The 21,591-nt window shown below is 42.2% G+C and overlaps 1 protein-coding gene across 5 annotated transcripts in view; it reads left to right on the top strand.

Moving 5' to 3' along the window:
• The first annotated feature begins 922 nt into the window (after positions 1-922).
• The window catches only part of LOC308134730 (mitogen-activated protein kinase kinase kinase kinase 4), a 56,642-nt gene continuing 35,973 nt past the window's right edge, over positions 923-21,591 (top strand). For all 5 annotated transcript variants that reach the window (XM_080502505.1, XM_080502508.1, XM_080502506.1 and 2 more), the window contains exons 1-3: positions 923-1,034; positions 3,332-3,397; positions 17,225-17,281. In XM_080502505.1, the coding sequence (XP_080358631.1) occupies positions 978-1,034; positions 3,332-3,397; positions 17,225-17,281 (180 nt within the window). In that variant the 5' untranslated portion in view covers positions 923-977. The remainder of the gene's footprint in view (positions 1,035-3,331; positions 3,398-17,224; positions 17,282-21,591) is intronic.

Below are 21,591 nucleotides of genomic sequence, written 5' to 3'. Positions count from 1 at the left end.
TTTTCAAAACGTTTGTAAATGCAAGACTTTTCTGAATCAAAAACTTCAACGACTGACATTTTCTTGGATTACAGCTTTAAATTCTGTTTCAATAGAGTAGAGTGATATAGATATTTTTATGTCCAACATTTTTTGGATCTAATCTCAGAATTCAAACAAGTTCAAAATTCATTTGAAGAAAACAACAAACTATTGTGGTACAAAATATGTTATAAAGTTATACAGATAGCTTTGTAGTTAACTGTACTGATCAGTACAGTTAACTACAAAGCTGTCTGTATAACTTTATCTACAAGGCTCAAAGTGATTAAACCCCATGAAAAGTAATCTCTCTATCTATCTATCTATCTATCTATGTCTGTCTGTCTCTTTCCCTCTCTCTCTCTCTCTCTCTCTCTCTCTCTCACACACACACACACACACACACACACACACACACACACACACACACACACACACACACACACACACACACACACACACACACACACACACACACACACACACACACACACACACACACACACACACACAACTTTCCCCCAGTCATTTGGTAAATGAAGACTTTTCAAGAAAAATTGTCAAACATAAACACGATGTCCTTCTAACCGGAAATTGCAAGAAACAATTTTGTGAATAAACGTACATATTGAAAAAAAATTGTCCTGTAAGCGATTTAATATTAACAGCAAATTAGTTAAAATAAAAACTCATGATATTTTGATACAAACTACGGGAAAAAGTTTGCATGTTTGGGCTAAGTGTTCTTATAAAACAGTGTTAAAAACGTCCGGTGTGTTATTGTGAAAGCCCAAACCGGAAGTGGTTTGTGCTCGTGTCGGGTCACCTGACAGCGCCTGTGGAAGTTCGGAATGGAGCCGACGGGAGGAGAAGCCCGTTAGTTTAGAGGTTTCAGCGGGGACAGACAGCAGGACCGTCCATGTCCATGTCCGCTCCGCGAACAGCCAGCCGCAGCGATGTCGAGGGAAAACACCACCCGGAGTCTGGACAGCATCGACCTGGCTGCTCTCAGGGTGAGAAGTCACACATTTTCACTTCTTTTGAGAGAAGAAGAAGAAGAAGAAGAAGAAGAAGGGAAAAAAAAGCCCCAACCCTTCAGAGTAAACAGTGGAGGATGTGGTGGGTGTTGCTGCAGAACTTAACGGATACTTCCAGATTCTGCTCTTTTTCTGAACCAAAAAAACTCCGCGTTGTTGTCAGTGTTGTTAGTGTTGACAGTGTGGGGCTGAAGGAGTGTGTGTGTTTGAGTTTACAGGCTGCTGTTTACTCAGGGTTGTGGACTTTGAAGGGGCTGGAAACAAAGCAACAAGTGGTCACAACTTGTGGAATCAGTTTGTTTTGACTGAAGCAGAAACTACACAAACTGCAGTCTTGATTCCCAGTCAGTGACACCAACTAGTTTAGGACCCGTGACAAACAATGTCACTGACCCTCTGTCCTGTATTTGAAAATGAAAATCAAGGACATATTCACTCTTGTTTTGCAGCTCCTAACCCACAGTCGCCCCACTTCCTCAGTCCCCATCCAAGGAGAACTCCTCATTGTTCCTCCCCATCTCACAACCTTCAGCAATGAGCCATGTCGATCTGACGTCCAGGGTTTAGCTTGGCGTGAACCTGTTGCATTGTGACTTTCCTGAAACGTTGGGGTTTATCTGCTGCTGTCAGCTCAGCTGTGAAAACAACAGCTCCTCGCTGCACCAAGTCAAGGTTTTGGATCAGAGACAGGGTCAGGTTTGGCAGTGAAGTCACAAAAGTACCAAGCGCCTGTATGGTTTCCCTTTGGCTAATTCAAAATGAAAATACCACCATACGCATTGGGACGTGCCTCTTTCCCACCGTCTCCCTCCAGCATCCAACACCAACACGGAGCGTCCAACAATACCATCGCTTGTGCAACCCGAGGAAACCGGCCTCGTCTGTCAAGGAAGAATAAAAGGGGTTCCTCTTTCAGCCGCCAGTTGGCAGTAGTAGTAATCCATCCTCAGCAATTTCTTCTCGAGACAAAGCCTTAAGAGAAGTCAAACTGATCGCGAATCTATTGTTGAATTGCACATGTGATTGAAAGCAACAGCAAAAAGAAAAAAAAAAACCCAACAAACTCGTGTTTGTATTCATTCCGAAGTATGTCTTTGTTGCTTATCGCTTGTTTAACTTGTGTCATGCAGCTCTACAACACTCCCACCATCATGTGTTACTCCACTGATGTCCGCTTTGAGCTGATACCAAGAAAAGCCGTAGCGCGTATCACCTATACGGATATGATACAGATACTGAACTTTGTACAAAAGGCTCACAGTAATTCACTTCTCCTAGTTCCTGTTTTCAGTCCCGAACGTGACAAATGTTTGCGTTTCAGCCGAGTTAGCGTCACTAAGCACACGTAACACCTCAACATTTTACTTTACTGAAGAAAGCATATCCATGTAAAATCAGTAATGAAGTTAAAGATTAGATTTGGTGTAAAAACAGGTGGTACTGGAAGTATTGATATTTGGGTTTCGGTTTAGCCTTATTGCTAGCCTAATAGCATTAGCATGAAGCTATGTTAAACGGCTGACTGTGAAAACATTCATACTAAAGACTGCATAAGCTTTTTTTGCATGAAAACTAAGGAAAATATGGATATTTTGGAACGTTTTACTGCTCTCACACCCATTTTATTAGACTGCTCTTTCGTGTGAACTTTTTAAAATATCAAATCAAGTTTAAGAATCTCGTGAAATAAATGCAAGTACCACCAGAGACATTTTAGTGCAATTCGATCAAAGGGATTTCACTTTTATCCCACGGCACTTGATATTGAACAGTACCATCATTCATGCAACGCAATTCAAAGAAACCATCTAAAGAAAAATAAAAGTAGTTCCTCCCTCTGCAGGGTGTTCCAGAGGAGTCAGTGGAACAATAAGTTAAACCAACCCGTGTATTTTAGCATTAGCGCAGCTGGCCAATCGACCACCTGATCGACTAACTGAACAATCTCCCAACCAACCAATTCAAGTTTAACTATATGTCAATTTTCATATATTTATTAGTATGGGTCTGCATGTGGCGGTGCATCATGTTTGTTATGTTAAAATATCAAAATTCTCTCTGGGTTCCCAGCATATATCCCAGGATGTTTCGCCAACATTCCTGATTTAAATGAATTAGTTGTCTACATACTCCCTAGGACTCTGATAAAGGCCACATTGAGGTTTATCAATGCAGGGAAACATCTAAATCATGTGGGATCAGGAATTCAGGAATGACAATGCCTTTTTTTTTTTTTCTTGGTGTTTATCATGTTTTGTGGTTTTCCACGGCAGGATCCAGCAGGCATCTTTGAGCTGGTTGAGGTGGTCGGCAATGGAACGTATGGTCAAGTGTACAAGGTAGGCACCAAATCTACAGTTTCATGTTCTTTCAGAATTAACGTCGGGGAACAAAGATAACAGTTTTATGGAAGCTTCTTCATGCAGGCCCTCCCTTTTTCCCAATCAACCAATCAATGCAAACCAATTATAATAATGAAATATTATATCTGCATACGTGGATGATCACTATATCTACTAGAATGGCCAGTAAACACATTTCAATGACAGGTCCAGTGAAGAAAGTGAGCATGGTTGCGCTTGGCAACGCCTATTGTCACTTTCTAATATGCATTTACTAGATAAATATAAATAGTTACATAAAAGCTTCAGAATTTGCTGTGCCAGTGCATATATCTTACAGTTATCACACTTTTATCTTAATAAATATATGCTGGGGTGGTCCTTTCAATACTGACCTGTAGTCAGTCACCATGTATTTTGTATTCTTCAACTTGAGTTGTTACTTTTTGGACAAAACTCTCGTGCAAGTAGCAGGGGTGGTGCAAACAAAGACTTTTAAGTTTGATTGTTCCATGCAATCATAATTTAAATGGTGCAAGGCTAAGACTATAATTGCTGCACCCCATAGGCCTGCAGCTGCAGCCATGAGACAAGCACACACAATGTTTCTGACACATCACTTCTGGTAAAGCTGCACTAAAACTTCTTCCAGTGAGTTAACAAGGGAAAGGACTTGAAATATCCTGTCACTGTTGCAGCACACTCTCGCATCTGCAGCATCTTTTAAAGGGCCTGGGTGGAGCCCACTTCCCTATCGCAATATCTGTATGTTTGTCCGTCCGCGTGTGTGTGTGTGTGTGTGTGTGTGGTTTGTGGTTTGCTCAGAAGTGTTTTTAGCCCTGTTTCAGCGTGCACAGCTGGATGTGTTGAGATGCTAATAACCCATCTGTGTGCTGCTCCACCTCAGTGGATCAGTTTCGCTTTTCGAAAGAAAAAAAAACAGACGTACCTGCAGGTGAATGTGTGACTGTGTGAGTGACTGGCCACATTGAGTTTATTTGATTTGAATACTCAAATCAGGTGAAGCGTTAAAGGAAAAGGTGGAGGGGCTAAAAAGAGAATACAAAGCTGGGATTGTAAGTGCACGATCAAAAGACTGTATGTATTAGTACAATTATAAATAATCCTAAAGTGAGTATGTTAAGCATAACACGAGACCTTCAGATGCAGGATGTTAGTTGGTCAAGAAGCAGTTACATGAATCAATGAGGAAGTGCTCCAGCTTGAAACAAGGCAAAAGAGCAGGACCTGTACACCCAATCTGCCGTATGGAGAAATCTCTCTCTGGGAGCCAAGTTAGCCAACATTGGAAACACTTGGATTAGGAGACAAGGTATTACAAAGTTTATCCAGTTAACCGTTTATGACAATTATTGAGCTGGATTATATTCGATTGGACAGTTGTAAGGAGATCCTAAAGCATAATGTATTTTAAGCGGTCAAAAATCATGTCTCATGCCTTGAAATAGGCAAAATAATTCTAACTTCTGAACTAGACTATGTCTTAAAGGTTCCAATCAAAGAAATCTCTTTACACAACATCAGAGTTTAAAAGTTGCTGACGTGAAGTTGTTCGGTCTGGTCCTGCAGTACCTACCTCTACCACAAGATGGTGAAGTGAGTAAATCTAGCATCTAGTCTGTCCTCAGTCCAGTTGGAGAAGGAGAAACGATGGGCTCTGATACATGTGAGGTGATTCAGGAAATACAACAGAAGGATTAATTCCACTCTCTGAGGAGAATCGAAACCATCGTGGCTTACTATTGCCTTTTAGTACACAATCGTGTAGTTACATGAATGGTATTAATTCAAGTCTCATAATACTACACACTACAATGCCTTATTGTTGCCATGTGATACATATATTACTGAAAACATACATACATCTATTCATCCATCCTCTATCGCACCTTTTCAAATTCAGTGTTCACTGTGTAGCACAATTTGGTGTGCGAAACCATGAGTGTTGTAGTCAAGACCATCGAGCCGTAGACCGAGTCAAGACCAGGATTTTAAGGGGTCATGATGAGTCATGATTAGGGCATTTCCACCAAAAAGAACCAGGTGCTAGTTCAGGGCCGGCGCTATTGCCAGCTTTTAATGAGCACCACCAAAGAACCGGTTGTCTTTCCATTGTCACCGTAGCCAAATGAGAGCCTCGTCATTGCCTCACTGTCGCACGCCACTGATTTCGCCAATGACACGCTGGCAGTGCGCATACAGGTACGAGGAGACGGACTGTATTCATTCGTTTCATCCGGGTCACTCCACCTAGTCTGACCTGAACCTCGGCTGAAGACCAAAGCACCACAAAACATTGCCTCTCCCCGTGGCGTCGTTGTTGTTTTTTCACATCCATCTTGTTTTAGTACGACTGTGACTCGCTATTAAAGTCCAACACTTAAAACAGTGTGGAATACTACTGTACTCTTTTGTCTGACAGTTTTGAGCAGAGCTCAAAGGACTATGGTTCTCAGAAGTGTGCGTGCGAGAGAAGGAGGTTTAAGACTGAAAGTGGGCGTGTGCCAACAACTACCACTTGGTTTCCTGAAAGAGGAAATGTAGCAAGAGATGCGCAGGACAGTGAGGACAGTGTCGGCGGTTACACAGGGTGGTTGTACAAAAGGGGTAAAAATCACAAATTTCATTGCGTGACTCAGACTCATTGATGCTTTAAGCAGGAGGAAATCACCAAATATGGAATGCACAGGATGCAGTTTGATACAGGATGACTTCAATGAATAATTCCAGTGATTCATAGTGGTATAATAAACAGACCACCACATGTTTAATCTGAGAGCTTAGTTGTTGTTGGGTTTTTTTTTTTTTACATTGGGACAAAGCTTCTTCCTGTGTGTTGGTTTCTATTGACTTAATAATGGGTGATTCATATACCATTTAAACTTTCCCCTGCTACCCTAAATAGGATGGTGATGGAGGGATGGAGGGATGGATGGATGGTTCTTTTTCTTTGGAGTATTTGTAATATGTGACACCACGGATCACTTTTCCCTTCAGAGACCAAGTGAAGCCACAGCTGGTATCATATGATACCCATGCGGGACTGATTGAATACCAACACCAGACCGATTCAAAACCAATACAATAATGAAAGGATACCAATCTGATACTAATTAATTCTCAACACAATACCCACTCATTACTGATACAATATCGATGCGAAAGTATCACATCGCTATTGTATCAGTAATACCGATACCATAATGATTCAATGTGATTAGTGAACATAGTTGAAGGTATTTCCTTTCAAATGTTCGCAAAAAAAGACACCATCATGAAAGTATGGAAGTCGTTTTCAACCAGCAGGAAATAAGAGTGGTGCAGCTTAATAAATTGTTTGAAAAGTCACATCAATCTGAGAACTACATTGTCAGAAATATCAATATTTTAAAACAAGCATTGATCCAATAACATACATATGTGGTGTTGGAAGTATTGATATTTTTGCATTTCACTAATTCGCATGCTTCTCTCTAACAGTAGCTTACCTAAATCCATTCTCGTATTCCTACACAACCACTTGTTAGCAACACATCTCTAAAAGAGAAGCAATAATGTCAATTCACTTCAACTCAGCATTAGACTGGTATATTAAAGTGGCTCAGAAGTAAATTTGGGTTGAGGTAATTACGGGTCTGCAAAAACTTCCATTTTTATTTTTTTAATAAAAATGCATCAGCATAAAATTACAATGGTCACCATCTTGGATTTATCATATGGGGTCAGTTCTGCTGGCTGATGATCTCAGGTGGCAATACGTCAGAATGAAGAACATTTCTGAACTGGAAACCACTGAATTGAAGGACAAACACATCCAGATGTCATTCGGTTAGTTCATACAGTTCACAAGTGAGGACACGATCATGAAACTAAGCCACTTGAAAACAAAAAAGGGCCAATTATACACCTGAAAGAGGCCATCGATGCTCAAAAGTGTAAAACGGCATTGCATCAACATTTCAGAGAAGCCTGTGTAGATTTATTCTTGCAGTGTTCGATCACCATACTGTGTTTATCACAACAGCTTGGCTGCACAGCAGAAGAGTCCAGGTGCTGCCTGCAGTCCCAACCAGAGGGCAAATATGACCTTGTAGCAACTACTTGGAGATGTGTTGCTGCTTTCAAACTCAAAGTGAGCTAATATTTGAATTAAAAGGCAAAATACTTGAGTATGACACATGTTTTAGTTCATATTTTCCCATACTGTCCCAACCTTTTTTTTCGGGATTATCGCAACGTTTGGATCTGACTCACAAGCCATCAGTACTATTCTGGCTCATGACGTTTCTCGCCAGCAATGCAGACCGCCATCAGTCAGTCTTCAGTGGCGACTCCGAAGGTTTGTTTATCCACGTATACTTAACAAACACTTTCTAAGATTGCGAGCTGAGCGAGGCCCATCATGGGAAACCAGGACAGGAACAGGGTCTATAGAACAATAAGCTGTACTACACACACACACACACACACACACACACACACACACACACACACACACACACACACACACACACACACACACACACACACACACACACACACACACACACACACACACACACACACACACACACACACACACACACACACACACACACACACACACACACACACACAGGCGGAGCCCCTTCCAAAAACACTCACTTGTGGATTGACGTGAGCAGACTAGTTGCTGACAAAGCATCTGGGCTTTTCCTCTGTTTATTTGTAAGTGTTGTCGCGCTGCATTGCAAGTGTGCAGCAGTGCAAGATGAAGAGGAAACTCACCGGCAGCTGCCTTAAGGCCTGCAACCTGCCTAATACTGATAAGAGACCAAGACAAATACTAATTTTGTGAGACTTTAGTCAAAAGTGTCACATTTCTACTCGACATGTAATTAGAAAACAAGCTACATTTTCAGTTGTTGTGTAAACAGACGCCCAACATGCTACGAAGGTTTTCGGCTTCCAATTGAAAACTTTGTCGCGTGAACGGGCCCCGAGTTAGTTAATCAGGATTTATCGGATGCTCGTCCTCTTGTTAACAGGAGTTTAGAGTTTCTAGTGGCTGTTGAGATAACTACTCTTGCTAATGCTAACAACAAATAGTGTGTGAGTAATCCATTACTTGCTAAAGAAGTGGCGTAATAGCGTGTCTTGCATTAATACTTCATTCCCAACATGGAATTCTACCACAGGGAAGTTTGAAGATGACGAGTTGCTATGAGAGCGTTTGCATGTTTGTTTCAGCCGCTGCCTTTGGAACGGATCCACTGCGTGTGATTTGATGAAATGTTTAATAATTCAAGACTATGTCACCAATTAGTTTCCCTCCAAACTGTGGGCATTACACAGTTGACCTACGTCTAACATCAGGAGTTGATTGAAGCCATGACTCACGCCGCTCAGCGTTCTGGGCTAGTCTGTTATATTGCACCAGTTGCTAGTCAGTAACCCAATAACATGTTGGTCAAACCTCCAGCGTCAGTGTGAGCGGATGCTTGGAGGCCTGTTAACCTCATCTTTATTGTAATCCAGTGGAACGGCCTCCTGGCCAGCAGACGGAGATGCTGAAACAGACGCTGTTAGAAGAGACCAGAGCAAACGCGACACAATCGGGCCTTTTCATCCAAGGTGCCTCCAGGAACTGGAGAGTCTCACCGCGTCTGAAGACCTGCTAGAATTAGAGAAACTCAGGAAAATAACAGATTGGGGGGCGGGGGGGGGCGGGGGGGAGGAAAAAAAAGCCACCATTTGTATGATGTGTTCTCAAGAATCTGCAGGACACACTGCCATCACTGTTGACTGCGAGTGAATAAAGGCTGATTCATACTCCATAAGAACAAGAAGAAAGTTCGGCGCTCCAAAGTCCTGCCAAACAAAATGACGTCAGAAGGAGCTGGCTGAAGACGTTCAGTTCGGCCGGGCCAAGCGTCCGAACTGCCAAAACGTGGGCACTGCCGTGTGCTGCACATGCGTGTTCTAGCTCGCTACTGACGATCAGTCATATTTCAATCATATTTAGCTTGTAACCTCGGTGCTGCAGCTCATTAACATGTCGGGGGGGGGGGGCTTACATGATGCACCTGAACGCATCACTCGGCTCCTGCAGTTAAAGCCACACCGACATGGCGGCTCGGACACAAACGTTCTCTTTTATCACTGAAACAGTTCAGAGAAATGTATTTCTGGAAGGAGACGAGAAAAAAGCTGTGCCGTTGAAAAGTTAAAACACCGCTTCACAGGAGTGTGGCTGCCGCGAGGGGGCGTGGCCTGCGAGTTTAGACAGCTTCTTATCGGAGTATGAACAGTCCTGCTGAAAAAGCTTCTTTTTTTTTCGACAGCTGGCTGACGTCACTGCCGAATTTCCTTCTTGTTCTTACGGCTTCAAAAGGGGAGTATGCAGGGGCCTTAAGGAGTTGGGAAAGAAAAAAACGTGACCCATTTCCAAAGAACCTAATAACAGTTTCTTCTTTTTTTTTGGCCATAATGAAACTTGTGTCTGACTAGTTTGTGACATTCAGCACTGCAGACTCCACCCGTGTAGCTCTTGGCAGGCTGCAGGAGCAGTACCGTGGTAGCAGGACGGACGAGAAGTGAGACTCTGAGCACGAGCCCATTGCAGTTAAAATCCAGGTAGTGTTTCTTAGCGCCGAGAAACTAACCCCCCAACGGAGAAGAGTGATCCAAAGTCGGCAAACAAGTGTAACTGCGCATCTTAGCCAAGCTTAAAAAGCCCAGAAAACCCTTTTCACTTGGAGTGATTTGGTGTCGTCGTGTGAGTTTTCAGACACATGGACAGATGTGATTAGTAGAGCTCCTGTAGTGTCGTGGCCTCAGGACAAAGGAATCCAGCCCGGCCCCAGTGCCTCAGCTTCTCGGCATATGTGGGAAAACAAGAATTTTCTCAGGGTCTATGTCATTGTTTAAATAGTTGGCATTTTTGTCTTGCGCTTCTGAAAAGTTTCTTGCAAAATATTGAGAGTAGTTAGTAGTTTCTTTGGAGTGAGATAGTTACGAGCCGCCTAATGGCAGAGTGTCTGACACAGGGTGGTAATTTAAAGCTGTTAAATTTGAACATGAGGCTAATGAGATGCTGCATTGGACTGTCCTCACACACATACACACACACACACACACACACACACACACACACACACACACACACACACACACACATGCCTCCCTTTGTCACGCTACACACACACACACACACACACACACACACACACACACACACACACACACACACACACACACACAGGGCGTTTCCATGTTTGCAAAAGGAACTTCCCTTTTCTGGAAGCCACAGCTATAGAGTCATCTTTGTGTGTGTGTGTGTGTGTGTGTGTGTGTGTGTGTGTGTGTGTGTGTGTGTGTGTGTGTGTGTGTGTGTGTGTGTGTGTGTGTGTGTGTGTGTGTGTGTGTGTGTGTGTGTGTGTGTGTGTGTGTGTGTGTGTGTGTGTGTGTGTGCGTGCGCGTACGTGTGTGAGATCTGAAGATTTGATCATTGCTGATGCAGCACATTTCATTTGGTCACATTAAAGAAAGATCTGTGCAGATAAAAGGCTAAACATTTGACTATGTAATTGAGAAGAATATTTAAACATGTTATCATGGCTAAAATTATCTCGCCATGCCATTAAAGTGAAACGTGTTCCTCTCTGATTTGTCGGTGTCGTACCAAGATTATAAGCGCTCTTTGAAGTGTACTAAACATTGTAAGCGTGCTGCTCAGATTTGCTTCGGCGTGCCTGCGCTCCTCGGTGACACCGCACGGAACGCCTCAAACAGCTTTAACGCCATTCCCGGCCGTCAATCACTCATACTTCCTCAAACCTTTCTGCTTTCAGTAGCGTCACTTCCCTTTCTGTTGTCCACACATCATCACCCCTAACTTACTCAGATCTGCTGACCTAGTTTTTTTTTTTTTTTTTCTTTTTCTTTTTTAAAGAGGTCAAATATGAATTCAGACTGACCACAAGTCTGTGTTTTAACAAAAGGTCGACAGTTTCATGAGCAGCCCGGCAAAAGCTCTTTGTGGTGAAATGAGCTCCCGATTTTCTACATTCAAAGCTCAATCTCTTTCGCTTAAAGGTAATTACGACTTGGTGTGCAGATGCGACGCTAGAAGTAAAACAAAGGTATTTAGAGAGAGACAAAGGGAAGAAAGGAGAGGAAAGTGAGGAAGGAAGGAAGGCAGAGGTGAAAGGCAGCGAGAGAGAGAGAGGCAGGGAGGAAGGAAAAGGGAGAGAGGCAGATGAAAACTGGTGAGAGAGGAGGAAAGCAGCCCCCCCATGAGAGTCGGAGCTGATTACGCGTGCAGAGCAGAGTCGCAAGAATATGAGGAAGTGCAACAGCTACAATGCTCGCGGCCGTAACTCAACGCATGTTTTACTTTACAGAGCCGCCGACTGTTAAAAGAAGTGCTCGCAAAACAAACTGCAGAATCTGGAACAAGTGACACTGAAAGACCCATCCAGATTTTATCCAGAAGATATGGGTGTTGATCGCGTTTAAGCAATAAAGATAAAACTCTACCACTGCTGGATAGAGGCATTTACCATATTTTCTGGACTATAGGTTGCTCCAGAGCATACGTGGCACTAGTCAAGCTATACATCATGAAGAGGAAAAAAAACCACATAGAAGTCGCACTGCACTATGAGTCCCATTTATTTGGAAATGTATTTCACAAAGATCCTCGACCAAGTACAGACATTTAATCTGAAAAGTAAAATTATTCAGTCTCATGGCATGGTTTTCCGTGTGAAAATGACCATCAGGTGGCAAGTTTGGTCCATCTCTCTCATCACTGTGTATAAGTGTGATTTGTCATGACCAGTTGTCACTATATTCACACTTATACACACATTTCTGCCCTTTCTCTGCAACACTCCGGCCCGTGGGGATGTCAAATGAGAGGTTTAGACAGAGGTAAAGACATTAAAGGGCTCTGCGTCCCGAAGAGAACATGACAGGCTGCTCACCATGATACCAGCGGTGTTGTGCACGTTATATATTTTGATATATATGCCGCTCCCGGCTCTTAAGTCGCAGGATACAAACTATGAAAAAAAAAGTGTGACTTGTCGTCTGGAGAATCTGGTAATTGCAAATTCAATCTTTTTATACAGTCTGCATTTCATGGTTTTCACTCTAAAGCTCATTTTATACTATATGTGTCTCAATTTGCACCTTCAGTAAAACGTGTGCTTTCGCCTTCACTTGTTTCTCGATCAGAGAGATATATTCTCAAAAATGAAAAACAGAACAATGACAATTAAAAAGACTTCCCCTGACCCTGGAGATTTCTCCGGCTCATTCCCTAAAACACGCCACCCCCTACACCGCGAAGCCTAATTCACACGCGAATGATACGCAGCAGGTGCCGTCCATAACGCGTGCGTTCGAGGCGACACGCTGCCCTACGCACACGGTAGACAGTTGTAGTAGTACATATCAGTCGTTACACACTCCCAACACTCTTTGGGAGCCGCTGCCCTAACCTATACTGCCACCATTAATTATCCACTTCCATTCGCCTTCGTGCAGCTTTAACATGAATTCTAAACTCCGAATGTCGATGTAAAACATGTCCTCACTCCTAAAAAGTCTCAAGAACATCGTCCTCTTAAGATGTGCAAAAAAGTTAGACGAGCACAAAGAGTCGGTGAAACTGTATTTTATTTCACTCGCGCCCCGTGCTGTCTGCATTGCAAATGTCTCTCTTGAATCCAATTAGCATATGTAGGAATATATTATCGTAACCTTTCCACTGACATACTCTGCGTGAGCTTCCCTCATTCTGTGTGTGTGTGTGTGTGTGTGTGCATGCGTGTGTGTGTGTGTGTGTGTGTGTGTGTGTGTGTGTGTGTGTGTGTGTGCGCGTGACAGTAACAGATAGGGCATTTGTGTCTGAATTTATCTGTGTGCTTGAGTTTCATCCCTTCAAATCCAAATTTGTGTGATTTATTGAACTTGAGCATCACAAAGTTCACAAGTATTCTGCTATCAGTGAATTCCAGTCGAGTCCAGAAAAAATCCCTTTAGGTGTGTTTTATATTCGTCTTTTCTTCTTTGTCCATCGTTGTGGGGTCCAGCTCATGTTGCGGGGACCAGAGACCAACTGGACCCGACAGTGTTTTACGTCATTTTTGTGGGGGGGGGGGGGGGGGGGTTAAGATGTAGTCATAGTGGACAAATGTGTGTGTGTGTGTCTGTCTGTGCTCCAGTTTTAATAAGCAGCTCTGGTAAGAGCAGAAATTATCGCATTAGCTAGCCGTGGCGGCGGCGAGCGGACACAGCCAAGTCTGAGGGGACAGGAAGGCCATTTCCTTATTTATCACAGCCCGGCCAGCGGCTGCTCGAATGCCACCAATTTCTTGCAATCACAAAGACAATGTCCCCCCCTGTCTGGGATCAAATCCAGGCCGCAGTGACGAGGGAGGGGGTCAGCGAGCGTGTATCTCGCAGTCATTACAAAAAAGTTGACGTGGATCAGAGAAACAACTTTTTCATGGCCGCTGGTGTATCTTCCAACAACATGTCACTGTGAAGCAGGTCGGAGCGCCTCACCTCCCACAGGACTTTTTTCCTGCCTCTACGGTTTTTAGGACATAATCATTTCCACCCGTTTTAATCCATGATCTTCGATGAAATCATCTCCCCCCCCCCCCCCCGGGTTGAGGATATCAAATGCTCTCATGTTTACTACTGGCATCGCTCACATAATCAGCTCGAGTGGTGCAACTGCCAAGATTGACTATTTCCTGCTAATCTTCTCACACTGTAGAGTCCAGCTGTCTTGCTAATTATGCGAAACAGGGATATTTATCACTTTTTTTTTCTTTTTTTTTTCCTAAGTCGGTGATCCTTTAAGCATATTGTTTACAAAAAAAGAATAAAACAATAGTGTGTGACCTGGAGTAATATTTCAACAGATTTATATTAAATGACATTGGTTAAAGTGTAATCTGGACAAACTACAATAATAGAGAAAATACTTTATGTTCACCGCATAAATGTGTCTGTTTTTTTCCATAAATGTGTCTGTAACACATTGCTTTAGATTTTACCAAACCTTTTTTTTTTTTTACTGGCTTGTCTTTGGATTGTACTCATCCTGCCTACAGATGGTACTTGTAATTTGACACCAGCATCAGGATTTTGTCACAGGCTGTGTCTATGTTCAGCGTATGAATGAAGTAAAACTGAAAGCTCAGAATTCGCGTGCAGAGTTAAACGTATGGATTTACTTTTATTTTAGATTGAGTCATTTACACAGACTCATACATATGTTTGCAGTTACCATCCAACAATTATCCCCATTGTTCCCTCCTAACGTATAATTTTAAATGATTAACAATCCAACCATTATTAAAAAACTATGTGGTACTAAATATAAACCCCTTTTCATATTACGCCTTTTTTTTCATGCTGGTACTTGTCAATCGTTTGACTGTTTTTAAAACAGTTTACAGTTGAACTTTCAGCTCATCTACCAGCCCAGTTGTACACACTGAAATACACACATATCAAACGTTCATTGTATGTTATTTCTCACTTTTGACCTACTTGGTGCCATTTTATATTGTGCCACATCTATTAATTCCAACATATGGGACATTAAAACCAACATCTTCTCACTATTACCCAATGAATTCTTATGGGTTGTTTTTTGTTGAACATGAAAACGGTTAGTTTTACAGCCTGAACATTTACAGAAGTCCCAAGCTCGGTCTCCTACCGATTGACATAAATATCTCCTTAACTCTGTCTGTGTCGGACTCTTATTACATTCATTATGACCCCTGGGCATTGTGATTCCATTTATGAGGCACCACATAAGGGAGAAAAAAAACAACCAGGCTGAATACAGACCTTTCACAGCTTTTATCTCAGAATAGATCAAACTTGTGCTTCCATTTTCCACAGAAATCAGGTTGGAAAATAAATTGTGTATTTTGATATTCGATCTTTCTTAAACATCCCATTTGTTTGTTAGCACATCCTGTCAAAGCCTCTCTTCCTGGGACGTACGCCAACATACACTGGAGTCGCAGGATAACAATCTTCACGTCACAGCTACAGTGGGAGGCATTTGTAGCAAGTGACCTTATAAAAGTGAAATAATTGCTTGTTTGGGGGGGGGGGGGAAGGGGGGCGACTCTACTGCGTGACGAGACTTCGTGCATTTCTGGCTTTTCAGGCAGGTTTAGTTTGATTTACTGTAGCAGAGGATCACAGAGGGGAACAGACCCACTGGTGGAAGAGGTGTGAAAACAACCAACACTGGCTTGAGTTTCATTTTTTGTTTTTTCCCCCCCAACTTCATTCTCTTGTGTAAATGACTGATTGAGACATTAGCATTAACAGACTGTGACTAAAGTAGCAGTGAAAAGAGCAAGTGAGTTTTATTTCTCTTTCCATCTCGGCCGCAGTCTTTCTGCTTCAACCAGAATATTACGCGGCTGATTGAGTGTAGTTGGAGTTGCCGTGCCCTCCGGGCCCTGTTTTATCCACACACACAAAGTCCTGTCGTAGATCACTGCCCAAAGTCTTCCCGGACAGCTCGTCGAGTATCTTGTCAGCTTTCTGACTCGTGACAAGGTTTTCAATTTTCTTCTTTTCACCTGACTGCACTTTACAGCTCAGGTTCTCTTTCTCTCTCGCAGTTTTTTTTCTCGCTTTCATCTCGTGTCATGTCTTGTTCTCTCTGACTGCGCCTCTCAGAAGATTAAATTATGTGGACATATCCATGTCTGCGAGCGCCGCGAAATATTTCACAATCCTCATAGAGTGACGTAAGGCCTCAGCGAGGGTTACAAAAAGGGCGAGGAAACACTTTCACCAATGGCCAAGTTGGTGCTGCTGTTAATTTCAACCAGGGCGAACATTGAGCGTCACGGTACAGATAGGATTTACAATAAACACAAACACCCAGGCAGATTATGATAATATCTTTGTGCTTTGGGATTTGTTCCTCTCAATAACGGTGGTCTTTCTCTCCTCTTTCATTTGTTCAGTGTTTTGTGATATGTTATTTTTCCAAAGTCGATATCCAGATAATGCTTAAGTTCACGATATATGGAAAAAGTTTAATTCCATCCTAAAGTTATTGTACCCTTGAGGTAAGACAATACACAGATGATGTCCTAATGTTCAGGGTGGAGTTAAGTCGTCCACTCAACACTATGTAACATGGTTTCATTATCGCACCAGAAAAGACACTTTTCCGGCAAATGAAACAGGCTGCTTTTATTATATTGGACAGATAGTTGGGTTGTCGTCCCCCCCCCCCCCCCCCCCCCCCCCCCGTTATCTGGTTTATTCAGGTATAGTTTCCATTCGACACCTCTTCCCTTTCCATTTTCCATTTTTGTATCTTGACCTGGATGTTAGCATCACCCGTGTTTCCCCTCACACAAAAAACCCCGCTGAGATTTTTTTCCATTGGTTTTTTGGATTGCTGTGAATAAAAAGATCAAAGGTTTGAGTTTTGTCCAACATAACAACAATATCAACAATTATACATACTTTTTCCAAACAATGTAAAGCCTGAAGATAGTTAACAGATCTAAGTTTCCTCAAGCTTATATGTTTCCCATGATGAAATATGAACATTTGAAGAGAATTAAAAGAGCGAGTTCAAAAAACAAAAAAAAAGAACTAGGATTTAGTACGGTGGCCTGGGACATGCTGTATTTAGTTATTATATTTCCTTGAAAATAAAAAAAAATAAAAAATTGATATGTGGAAATTAGTAGATCTTGTTCCCAATGTGTTGTGGGTCCTAATTAGCTCCGCCTCTTTTTCCACCAGGGTCGCCATGTCAAGACAGGTCAACTGGCAGCTATCAAAGTCATGGAGGTCACAGAGGTAAGAGTTTGTTAAATCACCCTCGTACACATGTTCTGTACGTGTCTTTAAAAGCCTTCTGGGGACGTTACATTGACCGACATTCAGTCTCTGCAGAGAGGGACGTCGTTCCTGTCTCACGGTGCTCGATTGGGACACGTTGCTGCTTGTTCTCCACATGTGATTGTCTCACTACTGTTCTACAATTGGTCAGACATTTGAAGTGTTTAGTTGAAAATGCTGCCTTGAGGGGGCTGTACGAGATCTTCTCAGGAGTTTCTGCACTTCTGGTGAAGCATGAAATGTCCTGGATTGAACTCCACTTAGTTCTTGTCTCTTCAAGACAACAAATACATTTCTGTGTTCTTTTGAAAGAGGACATATCGTGTGCATTCCCTGACCTGTGTTTACATTTTAGTGCTCCTCTTGGCATATCCTTGGATGGCTTTTTTAGCGTACCCACCATTTATGTCATGCCTCACATTCTTTTCTTCACTCAAACTGCAATTTCTTTTCTTTTTTTTTTTTTTCTTTTGTAAAAGCATCTCGGCGTGTTCAAGAGTCACATCTATGCTCAGTAGCCTGAGTAACGCCACGAGCATCAAAGGCTACGCAGCAAACAGCTGTTAGTAGGTTTGGGTGAGCGTTCAGACGTCACTGTGATGGGGAAGCTTTCGTAATATTGCAAACAAAGCATCGGGAGCAAGCCACAGACGGGTTTTTTTTTTCCTTGTCCCTGACTATTTCTTCTCATGATCTCTTCAGGTTTGAGTTTTTCTGAGTAAACAGACACCAGCCAATAACTGACAGAAGAGAAAATATACCGTATTTTACGGACCATGGGTTTATAGGCTTCATGCTGCCAGATTCTATTTCCTCATGTTGTTTTTAGCGCCTCTGCTTCTCCTAAACTTGCCTTAATAGTGACATTTCTGCTCTTCGTGGGCTCTCCTTGTGCTGCTTTCCCGTGGTCCGGAGCTCCAGCAGCTGACTGCCGTGAATGTTGCATTCAAGTACATCACGTAAACTAGCCCTCTGGACTCTGGAAGCTGAAAAATCTGCCTTCTCAGAATCGCAATCAGCAAATAACCGATAAAATACTTTATCAACAGAGATAAAACGCTTGCTGATTATGTATCTGTCTCTCTGTGTCTCTCTCTCTCTCTCTGTGGGCTTCACAGCAGGCGCACAACACAAGCGCTGTGTGCAGGAATTTCCAGCACTATGAAAGACACATTTGCGAGAATTGATGAAAACATGAACGATCCCCGTGTTCCTGCAGTGAAATTCTTGACCTATTACAACATGGACGCCTGCGGCCTATCGCCAAGTGCGGCTTATATATGTTGTTTTTTTGTTGTTGTTGTTGTTCTTTTTTTTTTTATTTTGCGGGTGAGGCTTATATTCAGGTGCGTTCTATAGTGCGGAAAATACGGTACCTCATGTTGGTTCCAAAACTGCTCCAATAATTGTTCGTGTGATTTCTATATTCCACTTCATCACTCCATTTCCCGTGTAAACAAACATCCATTTGTCTGTTCATCAGTGTTTGCGGGCTGCACTGTGCTCAAGCACTTGGCTCCTGCGTTTGTTTTCAATTACACTTAGTACGCATTGTGCCGACTGCCAATTTGAGCTCAGCTGTCAAAATGCAGATTGAAGGTCAAAGATGGGCGAGCACGTCATGATCACAAACAATCAACTTTGGGAATCGTTTCAACGAATTGTTAATATGTTCACGTGTATATCTGTGACCGCCTCGGCTCGCTCTGAACTCACAACCTCAAACGTCTGCACATTACAGGCCGAACCTGAATCTGCTTTAATAAAGCGCCGGCTGCAGTAAATCCGATCAGGCGAGGCATAGTCTCCTCTGCTGTGCACTTCTCTGTGATCCACCTGTAATTCTCTTTGGAGCCAGAAAAGAAAAAAAGAAAAAAAAGAGGCTTTTATTAGATTTTAGGTGAGTCTTTTTGATATTAAACTTGGGCTTGCTATAGAGTTTAAAAACCTCAGCGTTGGATTGTTTGGGCTATCATAAAATAGTAATGATGCCTTATTGTGCCTTAAACTAATTTAAGGGTGAAGGAATTCTCTGACAGACGGCGGCTGGATTTGGAGGCCACGCCTTTAAGTTTGGATCAAGTTCTGACTTAGATTGTGACATTATGGAGCAAACGCGAGAAATCGGAACCGTTAATTTCTTTGATATTGTCGTTTTACACTTGTACTTGTGCAAACATGTAGCGGAGGGTTAGCCCACACGAAACACGAAACTCAGCAGTGTTTCACTTCAGTGTTTCAGATCTGGTCACGTTTGCGAAAAAGTGTTTGACTTTGCTTTTAATATCTCGGGCCAAGAGTTGAATAATATCTCAAAATTTTAATAAAAACGCAATACATTAATTCACACTCTTCATAAATCGATTTTTTTTTTTTAGACAATTTTGCATTATGGACAAAAGTAGTAGAGCAGACCGATCAAGCCCTCGCAGATAAACAAACCTGACATTACACAAACTTATTACAGCAATACATTTAGATTGAACACCTGCAGGTCGACACACTCCAACTTTGCGTTTTCTCTCACAAACCTCATCACAGACAAAACAAAACAAGCAGGACTCTGTAGATAAGCACACGTCAGTCTGAGCTGCCGTTCGCTCTGCGTTCCTGTATTGACATTATTTGCAGGGTTTATCTTGTTTCCAGGTTGGCGTTGGGAGTAGAAACGTCGCTTTTTTTGCCGGCTTTGAGCTGATGACACGTCTGAACATCAGTTCACAGCGCATTGTTTTATCTTCCAAGTTGTTTCTGTTTAGATTCTTTCGACAAGTTTGACTTGAAACACTTTTTACACTTGCTGGTTTTTGGCTCTCTGGGTCCTGTGCGTTTCAAAGTCTTTAGCAGGAAACGCTTGGCTATTATCTGCCTCCTCACACACACACACACACACACACACACACACACACACACACACACACACAGTGAGCGCAGTTGCAGGCGGGAGGCTTTGTGTTTGAGATGGAGGTGAAAGTTCGCCCTCTGACTTGTCATCCTCTCCTGTCCTGCCCCCGAGGATTTAAAGGAGAGCAGCGACTGGGAGAATCTCTCAGTTTGTTTCCTCTTTTCTGATTAACGGCCGCCCGCTGCTCCTCCTCCGACTCTCCTCTTCACCCCCGCGATCCTCGGGGGTCGCGGGGGTGGATTTAGGGGCTCCAGTGATTTGGAAGAGTCGCAAGTCATTTCCAGGATTTATAGCGAGACAACAGAAAGCGACGCGGAGCGTTTCGTCTCCTCGGACTTTGTGTCCCGGCGTCTCGTAACGGCGACCAACCTCAGTTACTTTGTCGAAAAGCTCGAGCAGTCGAATTAAGGTCGGCTGGCGGGGCGAAGGGGCATCCAGAGGTTATAAGACGGTCTGATTGGAAAAGCTCGCCGTCTGGATGTGGACGTGCTGCTCTTTGTGTGGACAATTGTCATGAAAGAAAGTTTGACAAAGTCCAACCTTTGGAACCTTCTTTAGATTCATTTCTAAACTTATAGTGGCGCTAATGTCTTCTGTAGGACAGTGGACTGTGGCCACATTTAGAACAAAATCTGCTTTTTAACTTATTTATATTTATTTATTTTATTTACCAGTGTATTTTTTATATATTTGATTCATATTTTAGTACTTTTTTAAAAAAAAATTATGTAATGCTTTGTTCTCATTCCTCACTGTTAAATTGAGTGATCAAAAATAAAAAATAAAATACGACTTGGAAGACTTCTTTTTTTTTATTCCTCTAATTATTATGTTTAAACTATTCAGAATTTTTTTGAATACTTTCAACAACTGGACTTTTTTTTCTTTTAAAGAAATGTCTCTTTAACGTCCTTAATCTTTGTTTCGGTGCTTCACCTTCTATCTTTATATTTTTGACTTTATTCGCAACATTTTATAAAGAAATTCCAACTTTTTTTTTTGTATTTCAAGCCGAGAAAAAAAATCACATTCATGTTTGTGATAGTTCTTTCTTATTAATTTTGTTTCAAATATTTATTTGTTAAAATTCGCATATTAGGACTGGATGTTTCAGAAAATGTTCATGTCATAAAAACAAATTAATATTATAGAAGGATCTTTAATCTAAGCCCCCAAGTACAACTGATGTGGTTGGAGCTGTCTGTGTATAAAGACTTTAAGCTAAAGTTTATAATTTATGGTCATTGCAAAAATAAACAACAGCTTCAACTCGCCGCCCCACATGAAAAGTTTGTTTTCAGAATTGATGTCGTTGACATGGTTTTAAAGACGCTGCCATGTAAACGCAACATGAACCTTTAAA

Source organism: Blennius ocellaris (assembly GCF_963422515.1).
Source record: "Blennius ocellaris genome assembly, chromosome: 9".
Taxonomy (NCBI): domain Eukaryota; kingdom Metazoa; phylum Chordata; class Actinopteri; order Blenniiformes; family Blenniidae; genus Blennius; species Blennius ocellaris.
The sequence above is the reverse complement of the archived record's forward strand: the minus strand, read 5'-3'. Positions and strand labels throughout refer to the sequence as shown.